Here is a 25836-nt window from a genome sequence, read left to right as displayed (position 1 = left end):
AGGCCTCTGGAGAACTTCAAGACCAGGTGACATGTCTAAAACCTGCAGGACACCGGCCCTTGAACGCCTTGACTAACAGGGAAGAACTTTTAGTCAAAATTTGAGAACCCTTCATCCAAATTAGGTCAAAATCAGCACTAGACTTGCTTGCATTCACAGCAGCACAACCACCAAGTCTGAAGCAGATCAGATCCACTGCTGTTCGCATGAGCGAAGAAGAGACAGAACAGACTTTCAGAGATTTCTGGAATTAATAGTAAGATTTATTGAGCGAGAGAGAGAGAAAAGCATTGCCATGTCTTATATAGCACAAATAAACAAAAACACAGCTGCAAAAACAAGCTCATGCCTGACAAATGTTTGCAGGAAGCTTGAGACAAAGAATCAAATAATCTATAATTCAACTAGTGGCATGCGTCAGCCCGGTCTGCAAATATCTTCCTCGTCAGCGGCACTGTTTCACTGCACTGAAGCTAAAAGTATCATCATTCACAGTGCGCTCATGCTGTAACTTTTTAATGTTTATTTGTCATCAACAATAAAAAAAAAATGTAAAAAAAAAAAAATGGATGGATGTAACATTACAGGTTTAAACTGATCCCCAACTTTATCCAATAAAGTTTGAGAGGAGTTTAAACCCATGGGGAAAAATGTTGTTCATTCTTTAAATGCTCATTTTTAAAATATAAAGAATCAGATACTGTATGTTTCTATGAAGGCAGAGTAACAGGAAAGTGTTTAGCAGATGAACATGTCAAAAGAAGAGCAGTTCCTGTTTGGCACCTCACAGAAAGACTTTAAGTCCAGAAACAGCACACGCGATTCTAAATCAGTAGAATAAAAGCGTGAGCTCTGCGAGCTGCCGAGGATTAGGACTGATCCGTTTCAGTTCCAGAGGCAGGGCCCCGGGCACAGGCACCGCTGTTTCGCATCAGCAGGCCTGATCACCAGGTCTTTGACCACCTCCACAGTCCCAAACACAGGGTACAGTTCCTCTGTGAACTTCTCGGTATAGGTGTACAGGTGGGAGCGCTTCTCCACGTCGTAGAAGGACAGCTGGCCCTGCTCATAGTCCAGATAAATGCCGACTTTCCTGGGCACCAGGCTTTGAGGTAAAGGCGTAGCGGGCACCGTCAGGGCTTTCAAATCTGTGCCTCTCTCCAGACGGAGGGTCAGGTATCCCGTATCTGTGTTCAGCGAGCGGAAGCCCTGCCTCACGGCCGAGGCTTTGGCCACTCCCAGCCGCCAGTCCCGCTCGCCCACCTCCACTTCCCAGTAGTGGCGTCCAGAGGCGTAGCCCTCCTGGCCCACGGCACACCACCAGCCATCAAAGCGTCGGGGGCATCGTGGGATGTCGCGACGCTCCAGGCCGCACCGCATTCGTTTTTCATCATCTGAGATGAGCAGGCCTGGGTGGGCCGATTCGGAGTCCAGGGTGACGTCCTCTGTGGAATAAAAGGGCGGGATTACCTACTGCAAAATGATGTCACAGTAAGGTGACAGAAAAGAGATTTTCATACCTGCTGCATCACAAATCCAGTTCCACACTGCAAAGAAAAAGAAGAGAAACTCCGTTAGCTCATTGTTTTGTAAAGCGACTTAAGTATTTTAAAGAAGGCATGCAAAATTTTACCTTCACACGATAACACACGTTTTCTTTGTCCAGAAAAAACACACAAGCAACTTACACCCACCCCACTCTACTTAAAGCCCTGAAGTACAAAGGGGGCTGAAGTACTTGTGAAGTATTACTTTATAAGTATAAATATAACTACATGTAATTTCAAGAGCTGAAAAACACATTAGTGCTTTGTACAAAAAAAAATGCAACCAAATGAATTTTACGCCCACTCCCCTCACAGCCGCTGTGATCCAGAGCCTTCTGTGTGCCCACTGAAAACATTTTGAAAACTAGTCCACGGCTTAAAGTTGTTCAGTGTGATCAGTCCAAACTATTATACAGAGCATGAAAAGTCCAATGTATGCATGAGCGTTCAAATATGACTATATGTGCAATTTCTTTTGACAAAAAGAAGAATAACAGCTGAAATGAGCCCAATATCAACATGGAGGTAAAAGGAAAACTCTTTCTTGTCACAGCACTTTGTTAGGTTTTCTCACTGAATTACCAGAAAAGTGATCAAACATCCAGAGTACCAGTGTTTGTTTCTGTTATTCTGTGTCATATTTACATTAAAATGGTGCAGTTTTCAAACTAAGATATATTCTATGATACAGGTGCTCCAAGGTGGTTGTAGAAAAAAATCATGCTGAACATAAGCTAGATTTTGGATCTAGTTTATGACATTTGGCATAAACATTTTTTCAGTTAATCTTATGTGTCTTATGTGTCTATTTTACAATTTTGACTCCTCAAAATTGTAAAATAGAAGAAAGGGAAAATGTTGCCTGGTCTGATAAGACTCCAAATTTGAGTTAAGCAACATAAAGGATGGATCAATCCTGCCTTGTATCAACAGTTCAGGTTGATACTGGTGGTGTAATGTTTTCTTGTCACGCTTTGGGCCCCTTTGTGCCAACTAAGCAGCCTGTCAACCTGAGGACAGGTGACTTCCTCTATGACTACAGTATACCCATCTTCAGATGACTGCCTCCATGTCAAAACGCTCAAATCATCTCAAACTGTTTCTTGAGCATGACTTCACTGTACTCAAAGGCCTCCACAGTCACCAGCCAACAGTCAGACTGTACTGACATATAGTAAAATTGATCAAGTGCATAATCCAGTGGTGAACCATTAAAAAAAATGACTGCATTTGCTAATAATCAAGTTGAAAGTTTATCGTTACATACTATAGATTTCAGATCATATAATCCAGCCCCAAAGCCACAGACCACATGTATGTATACAGCGATACAGAAACATTAAAGGGGTCATTCATTTTATTCATTACAGTGAGCTTCTAGACTTACCGCCGTGGGGAATGTAGCGCACAGCGTCTGAAAGAACAAAGACCTTACTCTGATTAAAGACAGACAAGTGTTCCACTCACAACTCAAACCCTCCTACAAGCTTGTTTCCTAACATGCTTCTAATCACATTTTTATAGATTAATTCTAATTAAATATTCACTGCAGTGTATTCTGTTACCACACACAACAGCCACATCACCGAGTGACTGTGTGACTCGTTTCACATCCTGATTTTGCCAAGTGGTTTTTGTGCTGAGACCAACATTTTCTATGTCACCCACTCAGTCGTCTGTGAGGCTTTATAGCTGCGCCTCACTTCAGCCTAGTCGGCTACGTTTTAGTTTGGCCTTAGCTCTGAAGTCAGGGTTAGTCAAACTATGATCATCAAGTGTTATTTTAGCATTATTTTAATTAATTAGAGAAAGATAAAAAGGTCATCAGTTTTAGCTGGTTGTAACCCGGGCAACTTAGCCTATGAAAAGTAACACTGCCTCATCATGGAAAAATGCTAATCCTATGAGCTAAGATGTAATTTAACAAAAGCCACTTTCAGCTTCTCCTTTATTCACATGGGGTCACACGGCAGGTGGCCGTTTCCTGTTGGAACCTCAAGGATTTATGTCTCACCATGATAATAAATGTGTACTAGTGATAAACAGGTCTGAACACCTTCACACTGGTCTAAGCTTTAAACTGACCATTAGACTAATGGTAGAATTACTGCAAAGCTAGCATATTCTTTATTTATTTGATGAACTTCTTGTTTTAAAATGTGAAGTAAGTGACTAAGCCCATAAATTTATTAGGAAAATAGGGTTGCAAGCTGCCAGCATCAAAGAAACATTCAGTATTTTTTCTGTATTATCAGAAATGTCGGTATCACATATTTTCTGGAAATATTGTGATATAACTTTGAGGCTATGACGCTGAGTAAGAAGTTATGACACCCAGACTCTGCTTCTTCTACAGAAGGCATGTCAGTGTGACTGAGGAGATCCTCAAAGTATTCCTCAACTGCAGCGGTGTGAGCAGAGCAGAATTGCTTCAAGGCCAACCAAAAATCTTGTTCCACGGCCTCACCGGACTCCTCCCACACCTGAGAGTTCGCTTGAACTTCTGCCAGAGCCACACTCTGCTTGGCCTGCCACTACATGACAGCTGCCTCTGGAGTTCCACAGGAGAACCAAGCATCAATCACTGACCTGCGACCAGGGTTGTTTGAGTGTCACCTGCACTTGTGCACGCCTTTTGAACATGGTGTTTGTTATGGACAAACTGTGATTTTTCCAGAGAACATAACAGAACTCCACTCAGCTTCAAATCAGGATCAGTCAGGCGGTTCCTCCCAGTCATGCTCCTCCAAGTCTCACTGTCCATGCCCATGTGAGCATTGATGTCTCTTAGTAGTACAATGGAGATTCCAGGTGGGGCACTCAGACACACTAAGAAGACTAGGTACTCTGAAGTGTCACTGAGTAAATAAGGGCAAAAGGCAACCAGGACCTGTTTACTGGCCCAAGGACAGGAGGAAGCAACCCTCCCATCCACTGGGATGAGAGGGTTGAGCCTGAGCTAGTGCATGAGGCTAAAAATATCCCAATATTTTTTTCTTTCAGACAAACAAAACAAAAACAGATTTATCTAACATTTGTCATGCATATTTATCTACTTGTTCACTCTCTGCTTGACTCAGTTGTGGTATACTTTTACAATACCACCAGAATAACATATATAAAAAAGATAAAGACCCTATTCTTCATAATTTAATTAATTAAACCAAATGTATTGTCATTTTATTCCCTACTTTATGTTAATTGGCAAGGATGGGGAGAATCCCTTTTTTCACTTGTGCAGAACAAGTTTTTGGTCGAAGCAGCAACAGGTATCGTACAAATGTTGGTTTCTGGCTCATGACCACTTTGAAAGATCAGGATGTTTTGTTTCATATTGTTAAACTGGATGGGATCCACTCACCAATTTTCTGACTTTTCTGCTTCTTCACCAGCCACTGCTTTGTCACATCCACCTACAAAGACACACACACACACACACATGCAGAGTATGTCAAGGTAGACAGTGGACACATTCAGGACAAGGTGAGCTGAACAAAGAGATAAACAGATTAGCATGATTGTCGTGCAGCCTATATGCAGCATGCTTGACACACTTAGCCCAGATATCTAATGTGAGAATGTCACGCAAGTGTCGTTCATGTTTCAAATCACCTAAGTTAGCATGCTTCTTATCCCATAAATTACACCACTGAGTACAAAAACATTTAATGACAATCACTTAGCGACAGATATCAAGACCTTTATGGGGCTGTCGGCGTTCAGCACGGCCAGCATGACGAGCTCCATGGCCGGGAACAGGTTGGGCAGACGGCCCCTCTTCCACTGGAACTCCAGGTCATCCAGCATCATGAGCACAGGCTCACCTGGCCACACAGTGGGCTGAAAAAAGAGGTTTAGAAACAGTTACTTCTAATTTATGGCCAGAGCTCAAGCACAGTCCGATTATCATGAGATCATTGTCAAGGGCACGATTAAGCCTAATCATCTTTATCAGATGCAACAACGGAACTGGGTCAGACTTTAATAACCAGCCATGTCCCGTAAGAAAGTCACCTGAGGTCTGCCTTTAATATTCCGGGTCCAATCCATGATGACCCGTTTATGGGGGCCCATGTCGTACTCGCCGCCTCCCTCCAGCATGCAAAGAAGGTGTCCCTTCCAGTCCTTCTTCTCAGACTTCTCGTACTGGTAGTCTGATGTGGTTATCCTTGGCTGAATAAATAGAGACTTTTAAGAACATCCATAAAAAACACAATTTATTTCTGTAAATGGCTGCTATCTCATACCTGCACTCTTTTCTCCAGCACAGCAGCCCATTCCACGATAAACTCCTGGCACACGCTGGCTGTCCAGATGTCCTCTCCGGTCCAGATGTGACACAGGATATTTGATCTCTGAGGTACAAAGGCAATGCGAATAAATGCAGAAGACTCTAAGTAATAAAGAGCAAAAAGGGAGAGAGGAGAAGAGCTTACCTGGCAGATTCTGTTGAGTTCCCGGGCCAGCTCCATAATAAACAACTGACTTTCCACCAGAGGCTCCTTCTTCTCAAGCTTCACTTTTTTGCGAGACTCCTGGAGCAAAGAAACAGAAAATTAAAAGGGAAAAGAACATCATGACTTCCAGAACATTTAGCCCCCGCAGCAATTACTGTGGGAGGATTTGTATACCTTGAGTCGGATCTTGAGCTTTTTGGCTGGCTCGATGAGGAACTGCAGGCACTCTTTCATCATGCTGGCAGCTGGAGTGCGGGGCTGATGCCCTGTGGTATGATAATAAAAAAGCTTTAGCACGCTGGCACTCATTCTGTCAAGAGCTGGAGCTGACTGCGCTCCGTCGCCCACACAAATCGATGAGGGTGCAGAAATGGCTAACGTGCGAGAAGGTGGCAAAAAGGTGAGGTGGCGGAGAGAGGAGCACTCACTGCAGAACTTTTATCACAGCTCTGCACTCAGAGTCCACAGAGAGCTCATTAAGATCCCCACCGAGCTATCATTAGGTGTTGAGCCCACTCGCTCAGCCCACTCACTCCGCATAGATATATATATCCATGAGACCACACAGTGGGTGGCAAACAGAGATGTAGCAACATTAAAAAAAATATTGCACAGTAACAGGATTTCCTGCATGTGCGTGGATCGATGCATCCTGAAAGTGGAAATTTATTCCCATGGAGACGTGAGCACAGCAGAGCGCTTTTAATAAAAACACCGTGGAGCCATGGTGGGGGTGGAGGAGGAGGAGGAGGAGGAGGGGTGGGGGGGGGGGTCCTTGGACCAGTTTGCTGTTGAATCAGCAGTCAGTCTGACAAGCAGAGGGGATTTGCTGTTCTTGCTGTGATGTAGAGGCAGCAGGAGAGCTAAAAAAAAAAAGAAAAGAAAAGAAAAAAGGAGGCAACAAACACAGAGGAGCACAAACTCAGGACTGAGTTGACCTTTTAGTGAGCAAATTCTGACATTCATAGGTATGCCTGCTTTCTGCCTATTGAGTATGCATATGAATTTCTTCCACCCGCATCCCTGAACTGTTAGAAATGGTTTTATGGAAAGGGGTTTGGAATCAGTTATACAGTGTTATTCAGCTATAACTTCCAATCAACTCCCTTCTATAATTTTTAAACATTTATTTACACCATCATGAGTTTGCGCATGTCTGATACCAACACCAACCACACTAATGCATCTTGATTTGTAGTATTTATTAATCTCTCTTTCACTATATATGAGGGCAGCAGATGTCAAAGCGTTGCTTGTCTGTAACTGACTCATGTTTGGATGGTGGGTTTATTTCTGGCAGCGGAGGCTGAGCGTGTAGGTGACAGAGGAGCTGCAAGATTAGAGGAAATCCGGGATTATCGGTGCTGTACAAACGCAGGTAGTGACTTTCTATATTGGGAGTGAGTGACAAATCACTGCATGCAAGTTGGCATCAGAACAAACACACTGCACAACAACAGGCTCACGTTACCGTACAACAGTGTATCCATACACACCGAATTTAATTATTTGTTCCCAATTTGTAAAATATTATTCTTAATAATAAACAGAACAGAATTTCGAAATGCCAGTGTTGTAAGGTTAAAAAAATGAGGCCTCCTGCACATGAAGCGATGTTTACAAAATAGGACATAATCAATAGCAAGCGTACACATTATTTCATGTAATTAGGCCCTGTGCACCGGCAAAATGCAACCAGTTTACCAGTTGTTTTTTAATCACCTCTCTCTAGAGGAAAATAAATAACATCTCACCTTGTAACGGATAAAATTCCTTCAGGAAGAAAACTCTACGCGGCTTTTCTGTGATGCTTTCGCGAAACTCGGTTTAATTTTTTAGTGCTCCGCCATACTCCACAGCCTCACCGCTTCCTTCACCCATCCACAACTGCGGCACGAGAGACAGCGCGCGTGCTCTTATCAACCACCGCCTCCACTGAGCGGCAGTTCCAAAGGCGGGCCGCTAGAGGCCGCCAACGAGCTTTGCAGAAACAGAAGCGTCGCAGAGTTTTTTTCTGTTTAAAGATTAATTTACTTTTAGCCCGAAAATACATTTTATTTATTTATTCCAATTTAAGTAAGTCAGCGTAAAATAGTCCAGAAAGAGCACTGCGACAGCAAACAGCCTGAGGTGGACTCGAACACACGCCTTTGTTTACCGACGGAGATATTATAAACGAGAGACGCAAAGTACTTAGATAAGGCTGCAAGATCACCGCCCAAATAACTAATACTTGTCTGCAAATGGTGAGCTTCGCTTCTAGAAGGACCTTGACTATATAAACTCGCTGGGTCTTTATTATCGTGTCCATAAAAATCTTAAATTAACGACTAAGATTCCGTTTATCTGTTTTTCTTTTCTTCCTTTACATTCCCGTAGCCTGTATAGCTTCTGTCACGTTTGAAAATATAAATAAGTATTAGCTACTGAAGTGAATGGTTGTAAACACGAACCTACAGTTTGTTTGGTCAACAAGGCGGGGTCTCTGAAGGCAGCACGACAGGTTTACTGTCAGTCAGTGCGCAGGTGTACATGGTTATTATTTCAGGCGCCTGTGTTTGCAGGTTCAATATTCCTTCGCTATTTATTTAAAATAATAACTTAATGACAGCAACACATCGCCCGTCCTCGCTCACGGTCTCGGGCAGGTACAGTGGAACTGGAAGGTGTTTCTCGATATGTTAGCTTCACGGAAGTGTGTATACAGCGCGCGTCCCCAGAGCGTGCTTAAATGACAGGAGGATAGAAGCGGCGCGTCTCTTATAAAGGACAGGCTTTGATCACAGCTGGACGATCAACATGGCACCCAAAGACCCTCTCCTTGGCTCCCTCAAAGGTAAGCATCAATAATAGATGAGTGATGGTACGATGCCATTGGATCACAATTTCAGTAAGCAGCTGATCGTGACGTATTCATAATAAAACGTACAACTAGAATTGGGTTTCATTTCTGATCCTGCAGCGCGCTATTTTTATGCCAAAAAAGCTTCCGCTACGTTTTCTATCGTCAACACAGTCTCTGTTTTAGTGTTGATGAGTGAAATGGCGATGATCACATGCTTTGCAAAAATGCAGTTATGTCATGCTGATGACAACAGATCCAATGTGTGTTGCGTGTTTTTTTCCCTTCCCACTCAGTGTGTGTCCTGAACCTGCAGTCAGATGGAGAGACGGTGACAGATTCCAACCCTCACCTCGCCTCCTGCTGTGAGCTGCTGGAGCTGGTCCTCAGGAAGGGACTCCAGCGTCAGTATCATCATTTTGTGTAGCTGAATTCATTTTGAAGGAGACTTTTGCAGTATTCACTCAGGGTGTGTTTCATTTCTCTCCAGAGCCAGTTCTCAGTCTGGTGCACAGAGATTACTGGCACTGTTTCGAACAGCTACCCCATCAAGATGCCTGTGGCAGGTAACTACATCCTGCTTAGATGAGCAGATAGGGAAGATTATTATTTTTTTTTTAGTGACAGCTTCACTCATTAATGCCCGTCACCTCTCTGTCTGTCTTCTCCCGTGCAGTCTGTCTGCTCTGTCCTTGGCAGTTGAGCAGACCAGAGTTTGCAGGAAGCTGCTCTCAGCTCAGGGCCGAGGGCGCTACCTGCTCAGGCTGGCCCTCAGCCGCAAGGTCCTGCCGCAGTTCTTCACACACCTGCTGCACACTGCCAGACTCCTGGAGGTCTGATACATGGACAGATGCATTGTTCCCCAGTGTTGAGCACACAAAAATGGGATTTTAGAAAGTGTGTTTCTCTAACAGACTTGCATAGTTGTGATTAACATTGTTTCTCTTTCCTCCAGTGGTACAGCCCAGATTTATCAATTCTCAGGAATGAGGAATTTGTGGGTGAGGTTACAGCAGCTTGAACAAAACTGAGGAAGTTCTTGTCAACAACAAAATCTTAAGAGCTGCTGTTCTTCCTCTTCCAGAACCTTTCATGTCGCTGCTGCTGGTGCTCTCACACATGGACTTCAAACTGGACATGGAGGTCAGAGCCGCTACTGTGATTTTTTCCAATCACTTTGAACTCCGATCTAATAAGAATTTTCTTTTCTTGTATACAGAATTGCAGTTTTCTGGATGAGAGCTGGCTCCTGCCGGTAAGAGCTTCACAGTAACACTGTTATTATGTTATTTGTCTTTGGTTATGATATAAATCCATAGAAGGAAAGAAAAAGTACAATCTTAAGGAGGTGAAAGACTGACTGCTGGCTGTTTGCTTTTAGGTGTGTGAGATATACGAAGTTGTGCCCTGCCGGGAGGTAGGGTTGGTTCTGAGGTTAGTATGTTCCAGTCTACAAATATTTCCATTACACTGAGCACATGGACTAGTAAAAAACATCTATGGATCTGCTTTTTAGGTATCTCAGCGGGCGCGTCTTTGTTCTTGACCTGATTCCCGGCAGTCAGGCTGACGTCGACAAGTTCATCTGTGCTGGTGACATCATCGATGAGATCAATGGGACCTCGCTGAGGAATTCTAAAAGTGGACATGTGAGAAATCCCTCAGATATACAGTGCCAAAAAAACAAACAAACAAACAAACAAACAAAAACAAAAAGATATACAGTGCCGTACTGCATTAGGGCTGTTGTGATATTGCATTTTCATGACACAATTATCCAGCAAAACGAATTCATGTTAAATATATCATGCAATATCCGTGGATATTTCGTGTTTGTGGATCATCTATATTTTCATAAATGACATAGATCCAGGTCGGGCAGTCTCCGTGAATTATGTTTTGCAGATGATGACATTGTGATCTATAGTGAGAATCTGGAAAGATGGAGGTACGCACTGAAGAAGAATGAAAGTTGGTGGGAGCAAAACGGAATACATATATGTGATGAGAGGGAGACAGATGGAAAAATAGTGCACAAGAGAGGTGAAGAAGACAGTGCAGGCAGGGTGGAGTGGGTAGAGATGAATGTCGGGGAGGGATTTTTGACAGGATAGCAGCAGGAGAGTAGTGATAGACAGATATAGATAGATGTAGATATTTAAGCTCGAGCTGCCAGGCGAGATGGAAAGGTGCTGCATATATACACTTCTTTACCAGACCTTTTTTACTTGCACTCCCAGGCCGGTGCAGTTCTGTCTCGGTTTAAGGGCTGCCCTTTGTCCATCCGTGTTATAAGATGGAGGGCCCACGACGGAACAGTGTATAGACCCCTTATCAAATTCCTGCGGGCCCTGAGGACAGAGAACCCCACCCTGCAGCTGGGTCCTGCTCCCTCCCAGCAGACAGCAAGCAGAGACCAGAAGCCTCCTCCATCACAGTGTCTCAAAGAGGGAAGGCAAGTGTTAACACGCCATCGCTGTGATCTGTATTCAAGCTGCCGTCATGATGTGACATTTGAGGAATACATTCTGAACAACCTCTGTTCCACAGGATTGTTTACATAGTGCAATTCTTGGGAAAGGCAAACATTGGAATGGTAAATGACAATTTGTTTTTACAGCAATTTCAAACATTCTGCACACACCTCCTGTAACCGTCATTTGTCTGCTTCTCTCAGTTTGGAGGAAAGGAGGTGCTCCAGCATGCAATCCCACAGGTGTTGCAGAAAAGCCTACCTAGCAAGGTAATGAAAGCTGTTTCCCCAATTTTCTGCAAAGCACTTATATATGCGTAACCCATTTAATTTTCCCTGCAGGAAGTGCTTTTAGATTTGAAGGAAACGCATTTGACGTGCACAGACAGAAACAGTAAATTGGTAAGTAGATCTCGCTCACAAAGATTTGCCTGTACTTTAATTCTCCTAAAGTTTTGTCTTAATTTCTCTCATCAGGAGTTGTTTGAGCACCATTATCCCGAGATTTCATGTGTAGGGAGATATGCACAGCCAGACTACACAGTATTTGCCTTCTGTGTGGCGTAAGTATCACATTTTATATGAAAGCCTTTCACTGATATTGCAGTACATCCTGGCAAAATACCATAATCTAAGCTTTTATTATTAAAGGCTTTTCCACACATCCCTGTTAAACTAGGCTGCTTGTAGTTTAGATCACACTCCTCCTACGACAGGATGTCATGATGCAATATACAAGCCTTGTCATTGGCTGGGCCCCCATGTCATCTAAGCACATGATTGGCTGTGTTCACAGAGACTCCCCAGAAACCCCTCAGTCCACAGGCTTTTGCTGTGTGGTGCTCCGAGCCAGCAGCATCAAGGAGTGCGAAGACATCGTCTGCAGGATTGGTGAGGCATCACGGTTCTCAGACACAGTCATGTGCTTACAGGCGTGTCACTCAAACACTAAACACTTGTATTTTCCCCTCCTACAGCCACTGGGTTCAAGCATACGGAATGGTTTGTATGACAAACCAGCTGCGACCAACTATGTGTTGTAAATAAAAGATGTGTATTGACCATATAGACCTCTTCACTGTCTGTATAGTAAAAAACAAAAGGACACACCTCTTACTACTCATAAAGACCTTTAATAGAAAGACATGTGACAACATTTCATAAATAGTATTAAATGTAGCTGCCAAGATTTTGTGTTGGAAAAAACATGTTAAAAAGCCATCAAGAATATATGCAGGGGTTTGCCATGCTCTGTTACCAAGTATAGAGAATCAACTGAGGTAGCCAACACCCCGACACTAGGCCTTACTGAGCATGACACGCTGGCATTTTGTGGTAAATGGATTAAAAATCCTGCCCCCCATGGAAGATGGACCCCCCCATCCCCAGAAGGAGCCCGGCACCCACAAGTTTAAAGTCAAGTGATGTTACATCTTATGATATGACCCACAATGGATAATCTGAAGCCCCCTTCAGACAAACTCTGTCTCCATTGATGGTACTTTGAGTGAGCACAAAAGTTTGTGTAGTGACATGTAAGTCTCATTCTCAAAGTGAACTTTGTGATCAGATGGGCGCACAAGATTACAACTGCTTGTGCATCTTTGTGATTTGCTCAGCTCCCGAGAAGAATGCCGCTACCCAATCTCACCACAGCAAGGTACAATGAGGATTCCTAGTGATGCGCTCCAACTGAATAGAAGTAGGATGCAGAGCAATTGGCTATAGGAGGATATAGTTGGGCTTTGCCCCTTTGTGACAATGGAGAACTTATTGTTTCAAACAGTAGCTACACTTTAGTCAATGCTGATAGTTCATATTGCATTTGTGGCAACAACCCTTTTGCTCAGTGGACAATTATATGCTTCATAGCTTGCTCGCAACCATTGCTTGCATTAATGAAGCTGGGACATTAGAGCAAACCTAGTCCATATCTAATGATAGACAGTTGTATGTCTGCAAGGGGCTCGCACTTGCGGAATGATTGATTTGTGTCAACCCTAAAAAAAGTAAAAAAAAAGAAACTGTTTAAAAAAAAAAGCCAAGAAAATAAGAGTCCACAAAATGGTTAAGTATGATAAATAGGATCATTTGTCATGACAATGCAGTCATTAGCCACTTAGGCCCTCTCTCCCCTTATCCTACGTGCCAGCTGGATGTCTTTGGGCATGATGGTGACACGCTTGGCATGGATTGCGCACAGGTTTGTGTCCTCAAACAGACCCACAAGGTAGGCCTCACTGGCCTCCTGTTTAATGAGAGAGAAAAAGAAATTTAAATAAGCTTCTCATTACAGTCCTATTACTCTGCAGGTCAAATGTAAATGTTTCACGTGCCTGAAGAGCGCCAATAGCAGCACTCTGGAAGCGCAGGTCAGTCTTGAAATCCTGAGCAATTTCCCTCACCAGGCGCTGAAAGGGAAGTTTGCGGATCAACAACTCAGTGGACTTCTGGTAGCGACGGATCTCCCTCAGAGCCACGGTTCCAGGCCTAGCAGATGAATCGAGCAGATATTCAACACTGTAGGCCAGGAAAAATTTATTTCTGTTAAGGGCAACCAGAGTACCACACACCTGTAACGATGGGGTTTCTTCACGCCTCCCGTGGATGGCGCACTCTTCCTGGCGGCCTTGGTCGCAAGCTGCTTCCTTGGCGCTTTTCCTCCAGTAGATTTACGAGCAGTCTGCTTGGTACGGGCCATATTGTACTAGCTTTTAGGATAAAAGAAAAACAAAAGTCCAGGTCAGAAACTGCTACATCAATAAAGCAGCTCGGCAGAAACAACAGGTACGACACCAATTAGTCAAGCTAGCGTGTTAGCCTAGCCTACATGGCTAGCACCGTCGGTTCCCCCTCCCCCAAGGCGGCCAACACCAACATAAGCAACGCTACTTTTATACGCCACCGCAGCTTATGTAACCGTTTCCACTAAAGCGAACTAGTGATGAGGTCCTTTAACGCGTTTCGCTTAGCGTGTTTATTAACATACTGACATGAACGATTAAAATTATTCTAACGGCCCAAGGTAGCCGCAAACAATGGCGTCAAAACAGTGGGAGCCCGAAACAGCCCAGCCAGTCTCTGGTTTTCGACTTCGCCATTTTCAGTTTCTCGTTGTACCTCAAACAACATTGCTTTAACTCTACAAATGTTAGCACAAACGCGTTATATAAGCTGTTAGCCATTTCGTAAAGATATCACACTCAAATTTCACGTAACATTTAAACAATTTTATCATCGTTTGTGAGTTCTAACTTCACTTTATCGAGTCAATGGTGACATTAAACGACGAACCGCAAGACACTCCATTGTTCTGTTTTTAGCTAAGGCTATCGTTAGCAAGCCGACACTTAAACCCAAAACAAAAAAATCACAACACATGTCACAGCAAAGACAATACAATCATTAGACGTATTATTAGCAAGAAGAAATACTCACGTTACCTTTTCGACTTTAGTTGAGCGTGAAACTAATCACGAAGACAACACCTACAACACCGGAACCTCCGAAACGGTTTTCTATGACAGAGGGCAACGAGGCCGACTATTAATACTTTGTCGTGACGTCATACTTGTAAAACGCTACACACTGATTGGGTCAATGGATATAAGGTACAGCCAATGGAAGCAAGCAAATAAAAAAATAAACGTGACCTCGATCATTCCTTATTTTCTCCAGTTTCACTTTTGTGCAAATGCCATAACTCTGTGACAATGTGACAGTTAATATCTTGAGTGTTTTATGACTTTCACTTTAGTTTTGAATCACAGCTTTAGTCACGTTATAACTGAACTTCAAGTCCCATAGTTCCGTGTTATTAGTTGTCCCTTTGCTATTACTTCCTCTTGCCCTGCGCAGGCTCACATCGCCACAGAATGCGGATTTCGAAGCTAATGAGAATAGCTAGCCAGTAAGCTAAAAACAAGCTTCTTGTTGTTAGGGTTTAGAAGGGTACAATGTCTAAAACGTATCCACAGCCCCCGTCATCTTCGGTAGCGACGAGTGCCGGAGGACCCTCTTCGTCCTCTTCGTCTTCGCCTGCAGGGGGGTCAACATCTCCTGCAACCGTGTTGAACGTGCAGCCCGAGAAACCTCAACATTACACGTACGTAGCTAGTTAGCGGGATTAGCTTGTGTACACAAGTGTACACAACCTCACGTGCACTTAAACACAGAAAACAACTGTTAAAATGTATTTAAGGAAACTCCATGAATAGTAAACGTGCTTAAAATGGACAAAGCAAATAATGTGCTTATTTAGCGCTGTAGGTCTCCATAAAGAGGCCTAACGTTGGACAGTAACAGTAGCCATTTCTTACAGGCTGTGCGGTGGAGCATCGTTTAAGTGCTTTGTTGTGTGTGTGTCACGACAGCATTCATTAAGTCTTTGTTTAGTGAAAGTATATATATATATATATATCTCCGTGAGGAATTTTGCTCACTGCTGCCGAGACTGTGTTGCGTTAAGACAGTAATTATTTTTATGAGATTATCTTCGTGAAAAACTCAATGATATCAATATATTCCTATTTGTGTAGGCCACTTCAAAATATGGTGACACCGTACAACAACTTATTTCAGTCTCTTTGGCTGTTCACCTCTTTCCCAGATATCTGAAGGAGTTTAGAACGGAGCAGTGTCCCCTGTTCGTACAACATAAATGTACACAGCACCGTCCTTTTTCCTGTTTCCACTGGCACTTCCTGAACCAGCGACGCCGCAGGCCAATACGCAGACGGGACGGAACCTTCAACTACAGCCCAGATGTTTACTGTACCAAATATGATGAGGGAACAGGCACCTGCCCCGACGGAGATGAGTGAGTGTAACAAAGGCTTCAGTTTAGCAGAAGATACTTGCCTTGATTATATTTACAACAGAAACAAAAATAGGGATTTGTGTAAGGGGGAAGTTTTGTTTTTGAATGGCATAACTGGCCACACCATGTCTGGGAAGGTCTATATTAGGGGTATGTATAGTCTCTGTAAGGTTAATTTAAACAGAAAGACATAGTATTTAACTAAATGTCCACGTTTTCAGGTTTGTTTTAGCAGCCCTTTCAAGTTTAATCTGTCAGGAGAATGTCAAATTCAAGTTCTTTATGAAGCGTATTGTGCAATTGTGTAGGTCTCTGAATGTCAATAGACCTTTATTATCTCCATTAAAGGCATCAAAGTGGTAATTCGGAACACAAATGGGCCAAAACTGTATGGATGTATGTCTAGTAGATGCTTTAGCACCTGTACTCTCACTCTGAGGGTCTCCCTCCAATGAAATGTGCTGTACAATCCTCACAATGACCCATTTTAATATTAACAAAGAAAATGGAGATCTAAAGGATGCAACATGATTCCTGTTCTGTGACATTTTTGGTTCAGGCAGCCCACCATATAATGGCATCTTAGTTGTGGTTAGTTATGGTCAAAGTAGCCATTTATTTAACTTAATTATGTCCCTCCATCTATTTTCTTACCACGGACCCCTTCTTCTGTCTCTTCATAAGTCTCTTTTTGGGACTGATGTCCCTCCTCCTGCACTCCTCCAAAGCTTGCAGCAGCAACTGTTTGTGACTGCGACTTCTTACTAGTTTTTGCTGGTACTACTGACGGTGCAGCTGCTAACATATTGCTTACTTTGGCACATTTTGTTGCATTTATTTCTTGTTTCTCTTTCTTTTTCTCTCTCAGCTTTTCAGCTCCATGCTTTACCTTTTGTTTAGCCATCTTTATCAACCACTTCTTCCACACTAAACTCTGTTCTACAAGGTGCATGGGTGCACAGGGAAGGTAGGGGAGAGCCAGTGATGGGGCAATCCAAATTCTAATAAAAATGAACCAATGGGCTGCTGTCAGTGCTTGTAGGGTAGTGTTAGGGTGCACAGCGGCCCATCAAGCCGACCTGTATGCTGTGTGCATATGGACACAAAAAACATAAAAAATTATATTTACATGTCATGCCTGATTACCAGTCCAGTCCTGGTTGGCACCCATGGATAAAGGTGGAAAGGGTATATATTTTATGATTTGAGCTTCAAATCAGAATACAAAAGTGTGCTTTAAATGTCGTGTGCTTAAAACATCTCACAGTCCTATTTACATCAGCAGTTGCCACAAACAAAGAATTATGAAGTGTGTTTTTCTTTACCTGTTTTTTTTTTAATATTATCCATACAAAACGGTTCATAATTTAAAAAAAAAACATTTAAAGGCATGCATGATTTGCATGCCTTTAAATAAATAATTTAACATTTTTGAATTTTATTTTTCTACATTCCAGGTGCCCATTTCTGCATCGAACAGCAGGTGACACAGAGCGCAGGTACCATCTCCGCTACTATAAAACTGGATCGTGTATCCATGAAACTGATGCAAAAGGCCACTGCAGCAAGAACGGCTCCCACTGTGCATTTGCTCACGGATCACATGACCTACGCAGCCCCGTTTATGACATCAGGTACACCAAATAAAACATGGAAGCGATCTTTGAAGTCGTTTCTATGTGTGTGGCTGTGTGTTGACAAAGTTTTTTTCTCATTACGTGCTACACAGGGAAATGCAGGTGATGGAGTCTCAAGGAGGCTCAGGGACCACAGAAGGAGGTGGAGGAGATGGGCAGTCGGGACAGGCAGCGAGTACAGCCCTCATAGAGAAGATCTTGAGTGAGGAGCCACGCTGGCAAGGTAACATCTGGAACACCACTTCAGGAGGAATTCAGGCAGAAAAACAGCTCACTGCTCAATCTTTGCTATGTACTATCCGCTTTGTGTTCCTACCTAAGTACTAAGAGAAAGATCATATGTGTGTAGTCATTAGGATATGGATTGTGTTGGTGTGTGGGGATGTAGCTAGTAGCTGTAGATCGTTTTCTTAGTAGTACACAAACCCTCTCTTAATAGAACACAAAGCAAAGATGAAAACCAGGACATGGAGTCTTAAAGCGATCACCACAGTGATTCTAGAAACATGAAGACGTAGAAACAGAGGCTGTAGCCTGACTGCTCATCAGTTTACTTGTTGAAGCTTAGGGTCTGGCTGGTGGGCTGGGGTCAGCGCTCACTCTCCTTTAACGTCACTGTGGGTTCTTAGCTAGCTTAGCGTTAGCATGCTGTCTGTGCAGATGGTTGCAAAGAGCTGAAGTTGTGTTAGCAGCATAATGCAAATATCCATGCTGTAGGCTGTGCCACTATTTTCCTCCAACACATGAACTGAAATCAGCTGATTGTAACATCAGTGCAAGTGGAACCGATAAGCAGGATTGATAAGCAGACAGACTAACAGTTACAAATAACTGGACTACTAGGAGCTGGATCTCTACTTTTTTTTTTTCTAATAAGAACATGAAAAAATTGTTAGTCTTCCTATACTGACAAACACAGTAATACAGGATTACCTTAGCTTGTGTACTTTTATTAGCATATATCTGCTATAGCCTTTTTGCAACAATTCAACTTGGTTGGAGTTATGCATGTTTGCATGAACCTATTCTAATGTGTTAGTCTGAGTTACAGCACAAACTGATTTCTAATCCTCTGCAGAGATTTCAGTTTCCAAAACTCTGTTGTATCCTTTTAGAAATCTGATATGATGCCGTTTGCTAAACAGTGCTTACAGGTGTGAAGTAAATTAGGTTGTGTTTTTACAAAACCTCTTAAATGTTATTTAAAAACATGTGTTTTGCTTTAATTAAATGTATATATCAGTTTTTCAAAGGTCGTGATAACGTACAAGTTTGAACAAGTCTTGAATCTTTTCAGGTCCAATCACCATCCATATTGGGCTGTATTTTGAGATTGTCTGTTTATATAGATTTCCAGTTGCTGTAAGGTCAAATAGTCTAAGGAGCTTGGAAGAACCTTCACAGACAAATATTTTTACCTAATTTCCCTTGACCTGCCCTTACAGTCTGCCTGCCTCACTGTGTCTTTCCTCTCTTCTCTGTGTCTCCTCAGATAATGACTACGTGCTGTCCCATTACAAGACAGAGCTCTGTAAGAAACCACCTCGCCTGTGTCGTCAAGGTTATGCCTGTCCGTATTATCACAACAGCAAAGACAGGAGACGCAGCCCACACAAGCACAAATACAGGTGCTGTGTTTCATTGTGCTAAAGAAAGAAGGCATTTAAACATGAGGCTATTGTTGTTGCTCAATTGGGGGCTCAATTGTTGAAGCAAATTGTTTGTTTCTTACCACCGCAGAGCGTTGCCATGTCCTGCGGTGAAGCAAAGTGAAGAGTGGGGAGATCCCAGTAAATGTGAGGGAGCTGAGTCATGTCAGTACTGCCACACGAGAACAGAACAACAGTTCCACCCAGAGGTTTGTCTCCTTTAGAGGAAATTTTATAGAACTTGACTGGAAATCACCCAAGATGTGAAGCAGTGTCTTTCGTTTTCTTTTTTTTGGTTACAGATCTATAAATCCACCAAGTGCAATGACATGCAGCAGTGTGGCAGCTGTCCCAGAGGGCCCTTCTGTGCCTTTGCTCATGTTGAAAGTAAATCCCCACAAAACACCTGTGATCATGTCTCAGAAACCCAAGGCGCCTGATGAGTCAACTTGTAATTTTTGTTTTTCTTCCTCCTCCAGAGCCCTTTGTTCCAGAGGAACCATCATTCCCCAACCCCAGCTCCCCTCCACCCCCTAGACCTCCAGACCCTATTCCTGTCCAGGAGGTTTCTGCCAGTCCCGGTTGTCACAACATGGGGTCTTGCTCTATCTCGGACCCCTTCTCTCCTTCTGCAGGCTCATGTGTAGCAGAGCAGGGCTTGCTTGGTAGCGTTTTGTCTCTGTGTGAGGACATGAGTGGATCTGCAGAACCTCAGTCTCCGTGGGCGGGAGAGGGAGGGTACGGCAGGGCACCTGGCTTTGAGAGGGAAGATCAGGTAAGAAGGACGCGCATAAGAAAAAGGGAATGTGGTCGTATGAGTTCCTATTAAGATATACTAAAGAAATATCATCTCTAGAATGACGACATTACTGCAAATTTGTCCTGCTTATTTAAGGTCACTATTTTTCAGGCCAAGCAAAGGGGTTTTGCTCTAGAGCAGCGGCACAGAGAACTAGCATCAACTCAGAACAAACAGGTTTTCTTGTTTTCTAATACGATCAAACATTTTGAAATGTATTTTCTTGCTTATTTATTTGTTAAAGTAACAAAACCCTTTTTTTTTTTCTTTTTTTTTTTACCTTTTCTTCATAAGGACCTTCAGGTGTTTTTGCCAGTTGGCAGCCCTTTGAGTCTGTCCTCCAGTATCCCCTCTAGTCTGGCAGCCACACCGCCTAGCCCTGCTCCTCTTGGACCCCCAGGATCCAGCATATCCTCTGGAATGAATGCTAATGCCTTGCCCTTTTACCCGACTAGTGAAACAGTGGAATCAGTTGTTGGTGAGTAAAAGTGGAAAAATAAAAAGAAAAGAAGAAAATCCACATATCTCGCAGTTGTGACAGTAGATCTGTAAGTTGTGGTGTTTTATGTGTTACAGAATCAGCCCTGGATGATCTTGACCTGAATGACTTTGGTGTGTCGGCGTTGGAGAGAAGCTTGGAGAGCAGCTCTGCTCTGCCCAGTGTGGGAGTCATGCTGGGTATTTGAAAGCATGAACATACACAGGATTATCAACATGTGAATATCTGTCTGACATCAAACATTATGCACATGTATGTAAAATCATTCTTTTTTTTCTCTTGGCCTTCACAGGAGGTAGCCAGCTTCAGAGTTCTGCCCCAGTGAACATCCCAGGGTCTTTTAGCAGCTCCGCTGCTTTTAGCTCACCTTCACCATCTCCCCCAGTCAGGCCGCATGCTTCACCATTCTTTTCTACTCATCTGTCCCAACCTGGCCAATCAGAGAGCAGCTTCCTGGGACCATCTCATAGCTCTTTAGGTCTGTAGATTTTTGTTTAAATGATCAAATAGTCTCATACAGAACATGATTTTGCTTATATTTATTTGTTTCTTTGTAGGTCTGAATGGTATGAGTACTAATATCTGGGAGCACTTCCCATCAGGCCAGGGGTCTCCTGGTACACCTCCTACCCTACTGCCCTCTGCTCCCTGTGCAGAGACCTCCAGGCTCAAACAGGAGCTGGAGGAAGCTCACAGGACACTGAAGCAGTGGGGTCACAGCTGGAGACACACAGCTCAGGTAGGTAGGTAGTGGGGCATGCAAATGCGAGCGTGTCCCTGAAACAGCAGTTTGTGTGCCGTGACCTGCAGAAATGGAAGAAACGAATCCCAGTTTGGACCGCACGTCATTTGTTCCGCCTGCTTTCTCTCGCAGTCGTTTGCGGCACTGAAAGCGGATGCAGAGGAGTCACGTGCCCATGCAACGCGGTTAGCCATGGAAGCAGAAAGAGCCAGGCAGGCTGAGGAGGAGGCGCAGAGACAAGCTACTCTCCTGCAGGAGGCGCTGGAGAGCTTAAGGAGCGGAGATAATCCTCATCTGTCACTGCACCAACTCCAGCTACTACACCGGCTGCCGTTGGAGTCGGTCCTCAGTTTACAGGCTCAGCTTTGTACCTGCTTACATGCTGTGGAACAGGTAATACCCACAACCTCCACGACCTGTTAGCCTCACACTGCTTGTTTTGACTCGGCTGTTTTCCTTCCTAAGTCGAATAGCATCCACTCTAGTGTTCTAGCTAACCAACACTTTTTGGCCACATGTTTCCATAGAATATTAAGGAGTTTAGATGTTTAGTTAATTAAGTAAGTAGGCAGTAGCTTACTCAGAAATCCTCAGAAATTATCTTTCCAGTCAAAAAAAATTGGTATCAATGTTTTGATACTGATACTGGCTTAAAAGAAAAAAGGAAAATGTCCCAGTTATGTGATATTTCATATCTGATAGCACATGTAAGAAGGCTAACACACAAAGCTGGCCAGCCTATCTCAAAGATGGAACAAAAATGGTAGATGAAGGGTTATTGTTCGGGATGCTTTTACCTCAGTATCTGAAATGGTACGAAGCACAGTGAGGGTTACAGTCACACCACAATCCTCCAGTTTGTCTTCTTAGCAACGGAAGTGGAGTAGTTTAATTAGTGATCTCATGTTTTTTATTTGTTAACCTAATTTTCTATCAAAACTTCCACCACACACTTAGAATTTAATTAGAAATCTTGGCTACATGAGGAAAGCAGCGTTAATATAATTCTGAAATTGGGTTGAAATTGTTTTTTAGCATGAAACATGAAAACGGGACAGTGCCACCCACAACCAGAAAACGAGCAGCCGGGTTTTTAGAAAAAAAAGTCACACAAACAAGAGGGAAATGTTCATTTTTTTGAAGGTAGCATCAAAACTGAAAACGTTCTGGAACTCAAACATTCTTCACCATATGTTATATTGCCAAAACTTGAATGACATCTCATGATGTTGTCCCACTCTTTGCAGCTATAACAGCTCCAGTCTCCAGTATAATTAATCCCAAAGGTCAAAGGTTGAGGTCAGGACTCTGTGCAGGCTAGTCTAGTTCTTCCACACCAAACTCTCTCATCCATGTCTTTGGGGGCTTTGTTTTATGAACTGGAGCAGTCATGTTGGAACAGGAAGGGGCCATCCCCAAACTGTTCCCACAAAGTTAGGACCATGAAAGTCTTGGTATACTAAGCTTTAAGAGTTCCTTTCACTGGCTGAGTCCAACTCCTGAAACATTACCCATAATCCCCCCGCCACCAAACTTTACACTTGGCACAGTGCAGTCAGACAAGTACTGTTCTCCTTGGATACCACCAAACCCAGACTCACCCATTAGATTACCAGATGGAGAAGCACGATTAATCACTCCAGAGAGCACGCCCTCACTGCTCTAGAGTCCAGTGGTGGATGCTGAGGTGCTTTACACCAATGTGCACTATGCACCTCAGCTGACCCCGCTCTGTGATTTTATGTGGACTGCTACTTTGTGGCTGAGCCGCTTCTGAATTGATTCATTCACAAATGTTTATAGAAGCAGTCTGCATGCCTAGGTGCTTGATTTTATACACCTGTGGCCATGAAAGGGATTTTAACACCTGAATTCAGTGAGTATAAGTATAAGTGAGTGAATACTTTCAGCAATAGGGTGTGCCTGTGGTGACTTAAATAACCTAAGATCTGAATTGACTGATTCCTAGTTATGGTCAATTCAATAAGTTGAGACAGATTCTTCAAGATTAGGCAGTCCATCAAGGTAATTATGTTGATATCACTTGTAAGGGGGGGAAATAAAGCCCTCTGGAAAGTCAGAGCTCTCTTAAACAGATTGGAGCATGCCCTGATGTTCCTGTCACAGGCCGGTGTCCTGTATGGCAATGGAGAAACCAAATCCCACAACTTCAAAATTAGACAAAAAAATGTTTTTGGTCTATTATACTAACTTTCAGCTCTGTATTTTTAGGCTCTGTGAGAGTAAACTGTATGATCACAGTTGAAAGTAAGGCTCATCTTATCTTTATATTCGACCTCGATTTACCCCATCATTACTTGCCTTTAAGCCCACTTTTTTCTGATTGGCTGCTCCTCAGAAACAATTCTGGACATGACCATATTAGAGAGATCTTGTCTCTGTGTGACATCCTACAGAGCCAAGTGCAAAAAATAAGTGTCTGATACAGAGATTTAGGTTTTAAACATGAGCTTTTGTTTATAGAACTTGTTTTATATGTGCTGGCTTCATTATTTGAACCTTTACCTGTATTTAACCTGAGTTTCCACTATTGTAACCATCCATATATGGCAGAAAATAAAGGAAAGAATGATAGATTGTCTTTAACTTTATTCATACTGATACAAATTAATATAGATAAAAAGCATTTTACTACAACAAGACTTGTAAAACGACATATCTGTAAGGTACTGCAATGGGATACACGTGTGACAGTAACTTACATGTATGAATGACTAATACTGACAAACACCCAGTAACCTGATGATTTACTAACAGTGTATATGAACATACCCATGTATTAATGTCTTTGTCCGGGTTAAGAGGCGTTAAACATGTCCCTCTTGTGTTTATTAAGGTGGTGTACAGGAAACAGAGACAGTGCTGCGTGACGTGTGGAGAGCAGGGCTCGCTGTCGCTGCCCTGTGGCCATGGACTACAGTGTGAGAGCTGCTCCACCGCTACAGATTGCCCACTGTGCCCTGAACAGAGCCTGGAACAGCAGCTCTCTTGACCTCACAATTCAGTGGGACCACCACAGATTCCAGACCAGTCAGTCCTGATTCCACAGACACCAGCCTTGAATTGTGTCAACAGTTCAGAATTACCCAGAGGTCATTTTGTTATTTGGTAACAAATCAAGCACTGACCTAGTTGTGTACTTCTAAGATGAGATTTACTCACAAATTGCCAGCTTGGTGAGCTGTAGTCACTAAGTAAAAGCTCTTAATGTGGAACTTTGAATGATGTTTCCAGTGTTACCAGTGGAACAATTTCTTTTCTTTTTTTAACTAGATGATGCTTTTGACCAGCAACACTGTTCTTTCCACCTGCCCCTGAGTTGTGAAAATCACTTTAAGACCTGCTGTCATTTCTTGTGTAACCCTAGCTATGAAACATTTACACAAATAGTTCTCAGTTTTTTTTTTTTTACTCTAAACTGAGTGTTTTCCATCCATGTGCAACAGGTCAGCAGTTTATTTTACTTTATTTTTTTTATTTATTGTTTAATATTTTTGAGCCATCCTAACAAAAATCAAGAGGTCTGAATGAAAACACTTAAAGGGCATGGTTAGTTTCATCTAGCAACGAGTCTATATTGTTACAGTCAAAAAGAGGATATCCCAGTCTACTGATATCACATTTCTAGATTTTGCTGCATTTTTTTTCTCCCCGTCTTTAGCTAAGGAAAATTATTTACTGGTCATTGTTAACAGAAATATAAAAACAATAGTAGGAATATTTGTTTGAATTTACAACAGATGGCCTCTGTTTAAAGCACTCAGGTTTTCTCTAATATTCTTCTACATTAACTGGAAGAGTAAGCATGTTAACACAATCGAGGCAAACATAGTCAACTTGTGTACTCTTTGAAAAGACATATTTTTAATTTTTACTTTTTCATGTTAACTCAGACATAAGTATTTTTATTAAAACCGGCCCCATTGCTGTGTTTAAATCAACGCGCAACAGGTTTATCTGCCAATATTTTAGCATTTGTAGTAATCTTTGACATTTCAGCGTCAAATGTAGTCTTATATAATATAATATATATATATATATATATACATACACACACACACACACACACACACACGCACATGCATACACACACACATAGTTAAGTGATGTCATACTTATCTCTTGCACTGATTAGACAAAGCATCAGGAAGCATACAGGTATGTAAAGCTGTGTGAGGCTCAAAGTGTTCATGATCACTGTGATGGTCTTCAGTAAACTCATGCTCAGCATAAGGTCCACACACAACTCATGCAACACCAGTGTTTCCTTCTGAGTGGATTTTTTTCATTGTTTTTGGTACAGATCATTAAAACAAATTGTATATTTTTGGAGGAACAGCTTGTTTCTGTG

The 25836-nt window shown here is 42.7% G+C and overlaps 4 protein-coding genes across 8 annotated transcripts; 2 read left to right on the top strand and 2 right to left on the bottom strand.

The window, feature by feature from the left end:
• Positions 1-239: 239 nt before the first annotated feature.
• zgc:194990 (uncharacterized protein LOC568410 homolog) lies at positions 240-7885 on the bottom strand. Of its 2 annotated transcripts, XM_063481652.1 has the most exons (10): positions 7759-7885; positions 6179-6270; positions 5984-6082; positions 5795-5902; positions 5562-5720; positions 5247-5387; positions 4909-4960; positions 2935-2961; positions 1521-1547; positions 240-1445 (listed from the first exon to the last, which is right to left on the bottom strand). In XM_063481652.1, the coding sequence occupies exons 2-10, from the start codon at positions 6239-6241 to the stop codon at positions 886-888; spliced, it is 1236 nt and encodes a 411-aa protein (XP_063337722.1). In that variant the 5' UTR covers positions 6242-6270; positions 7759-7885; the 3' UTR covers positions 240-885. The 2 variants fall into 2 exon arrangements, with proteins under 2 accessions (XP_063337722.1, XP_063337721.1); XM_063481651.1 differs by lacking the exon at positions 7759-7885 and having other exon boundaries at positions 6179-6505.
• A 119-nt stretch (positions 7886-8004) lies between these two features.
• On the top strand, positions 8005-13359 carry si:ch211-250n8.1 (uncharacterized). 2 transcript variants are annotated; one of them, XM_063481650.1, is made up of 16 exons: positions 8005-8840; positions 9143-9250; positions 9337-9412; positions 9523-9679; positions 9802-9847; positions 9931-9989; positions 10066-10101; positions 10228-10280; positions 10363-10495; positions 11087-11301; positions 11397-11442; positions 11524-11589; positions 11662-11721; positions 11797-11882; positions 12116-12210; positions 12297-13359. In XM_063481650.1, the coding sequence occupies exons 1-16, from the start codon at positions 8804-8806 to the stop codon at positions 12329-12331; spliced, it is 1308 nt and encodes a 435-aa protein (XP_063337720.1). In that variant the 5' UTR covers positions 8005-8803; the 3' UTR covers positions 12332-13359. The 2 variants fall into 2 exon arrangements, with proteins under 2 accessions (XP_063337720.1, XP_063337719.1); XM_063481649.1 differs by having other exon boundaries at positions 11524-11592.
• LOC134632835 (histone H3.3A) lies at positions 12471-14889 on the bottom strand. 2 transcript variants are annotated; one of them, XM_063481654.1, is made up of 4 exons: positions 14758-14841; positions 13893-14030; positions 13656-13809; positions 12471-13567 (listed from the first exon to the last, which is right to left on the bottom strand). In XM_063481654.1, exons 2-4 carry the CDS (start codon positions 14018-14020, stop codon positions 13439-13441), a joined length of 411 nt encoding a protein of 136 aa, XP_063337724.1. In that variant the 5' UTR covers positions 14021-14030; positions 14758-14841; the 3' UTR covers positions 12471-13438. The 2 variants fall into 2 exon arrangements, with proteins under 2 accessions (XP_063337724.1, XP_063337723.1); XM_063481653.1 differs by having other exon boundaries at positions 12474-13567; positions 14763-14889.
• A 280-nt stretch (positions 14890-15169) lies between these two features.
• On the top strand, positions 15170-25834 carry unk (unk zinc finger). Of its 2 annotated transcripts, none has more exons than XM_063481648.1 (15): positions 15170-15424; positions 15929-16138; positions 17596-17772; positions 17868-17998; positions 19268-19403; positions 19516-19633; positions 19727-19811; positions 19904-20199; positions 20335-20400; positions 20527-20701; positions 20800-20901; positions 21015-21200; positions 21280-21461; positions 21597-21857; positions 24322-25834. In XM_063481648.1, exons 1-15 carry the CDS (start codon positions 15276-15278, stop codon positions 24475-24477), a joined length of 2430 nt encoding a protein of 809 aa, XP_063337718.1. In that variant the 5' UTR covers positions 15170-15275; the 3' UTR covers positions 24478-25834. The 2 variants fall into 2 exon arrangements, with proteins under 2 accessions (XP_063337718.1, XP_063337717.1); XM_063481647.1 differs by having other exon boundaries at positions 15171-15424; positions 20518-20701.
• Positions 25835-25836: the final 2 nt, after the last annotated feature.

Source organism: Pelmatolapia mariae, linkage group LG8, assembly GCF_036321145.2.
Source record: "Pelmatolapia mariae isolate MD_Pm_ZW linkage group LG8, Pm_UMD_F_2, whole genome shotgun sequence".
NCBI classification, from domain to species: domain Eukaryota; kingdom Metazoa; phylum Chordata; class Actinopteri; order Cichliformes; family Cichlidae; genus Pelmatolapia; species Pelmatolapia mariae.
The sequence above is the reverse complement of the archived record's forward strand: the minus strand, read 5'-3'. Positions and strand labels throughout refer to the sequence as shown.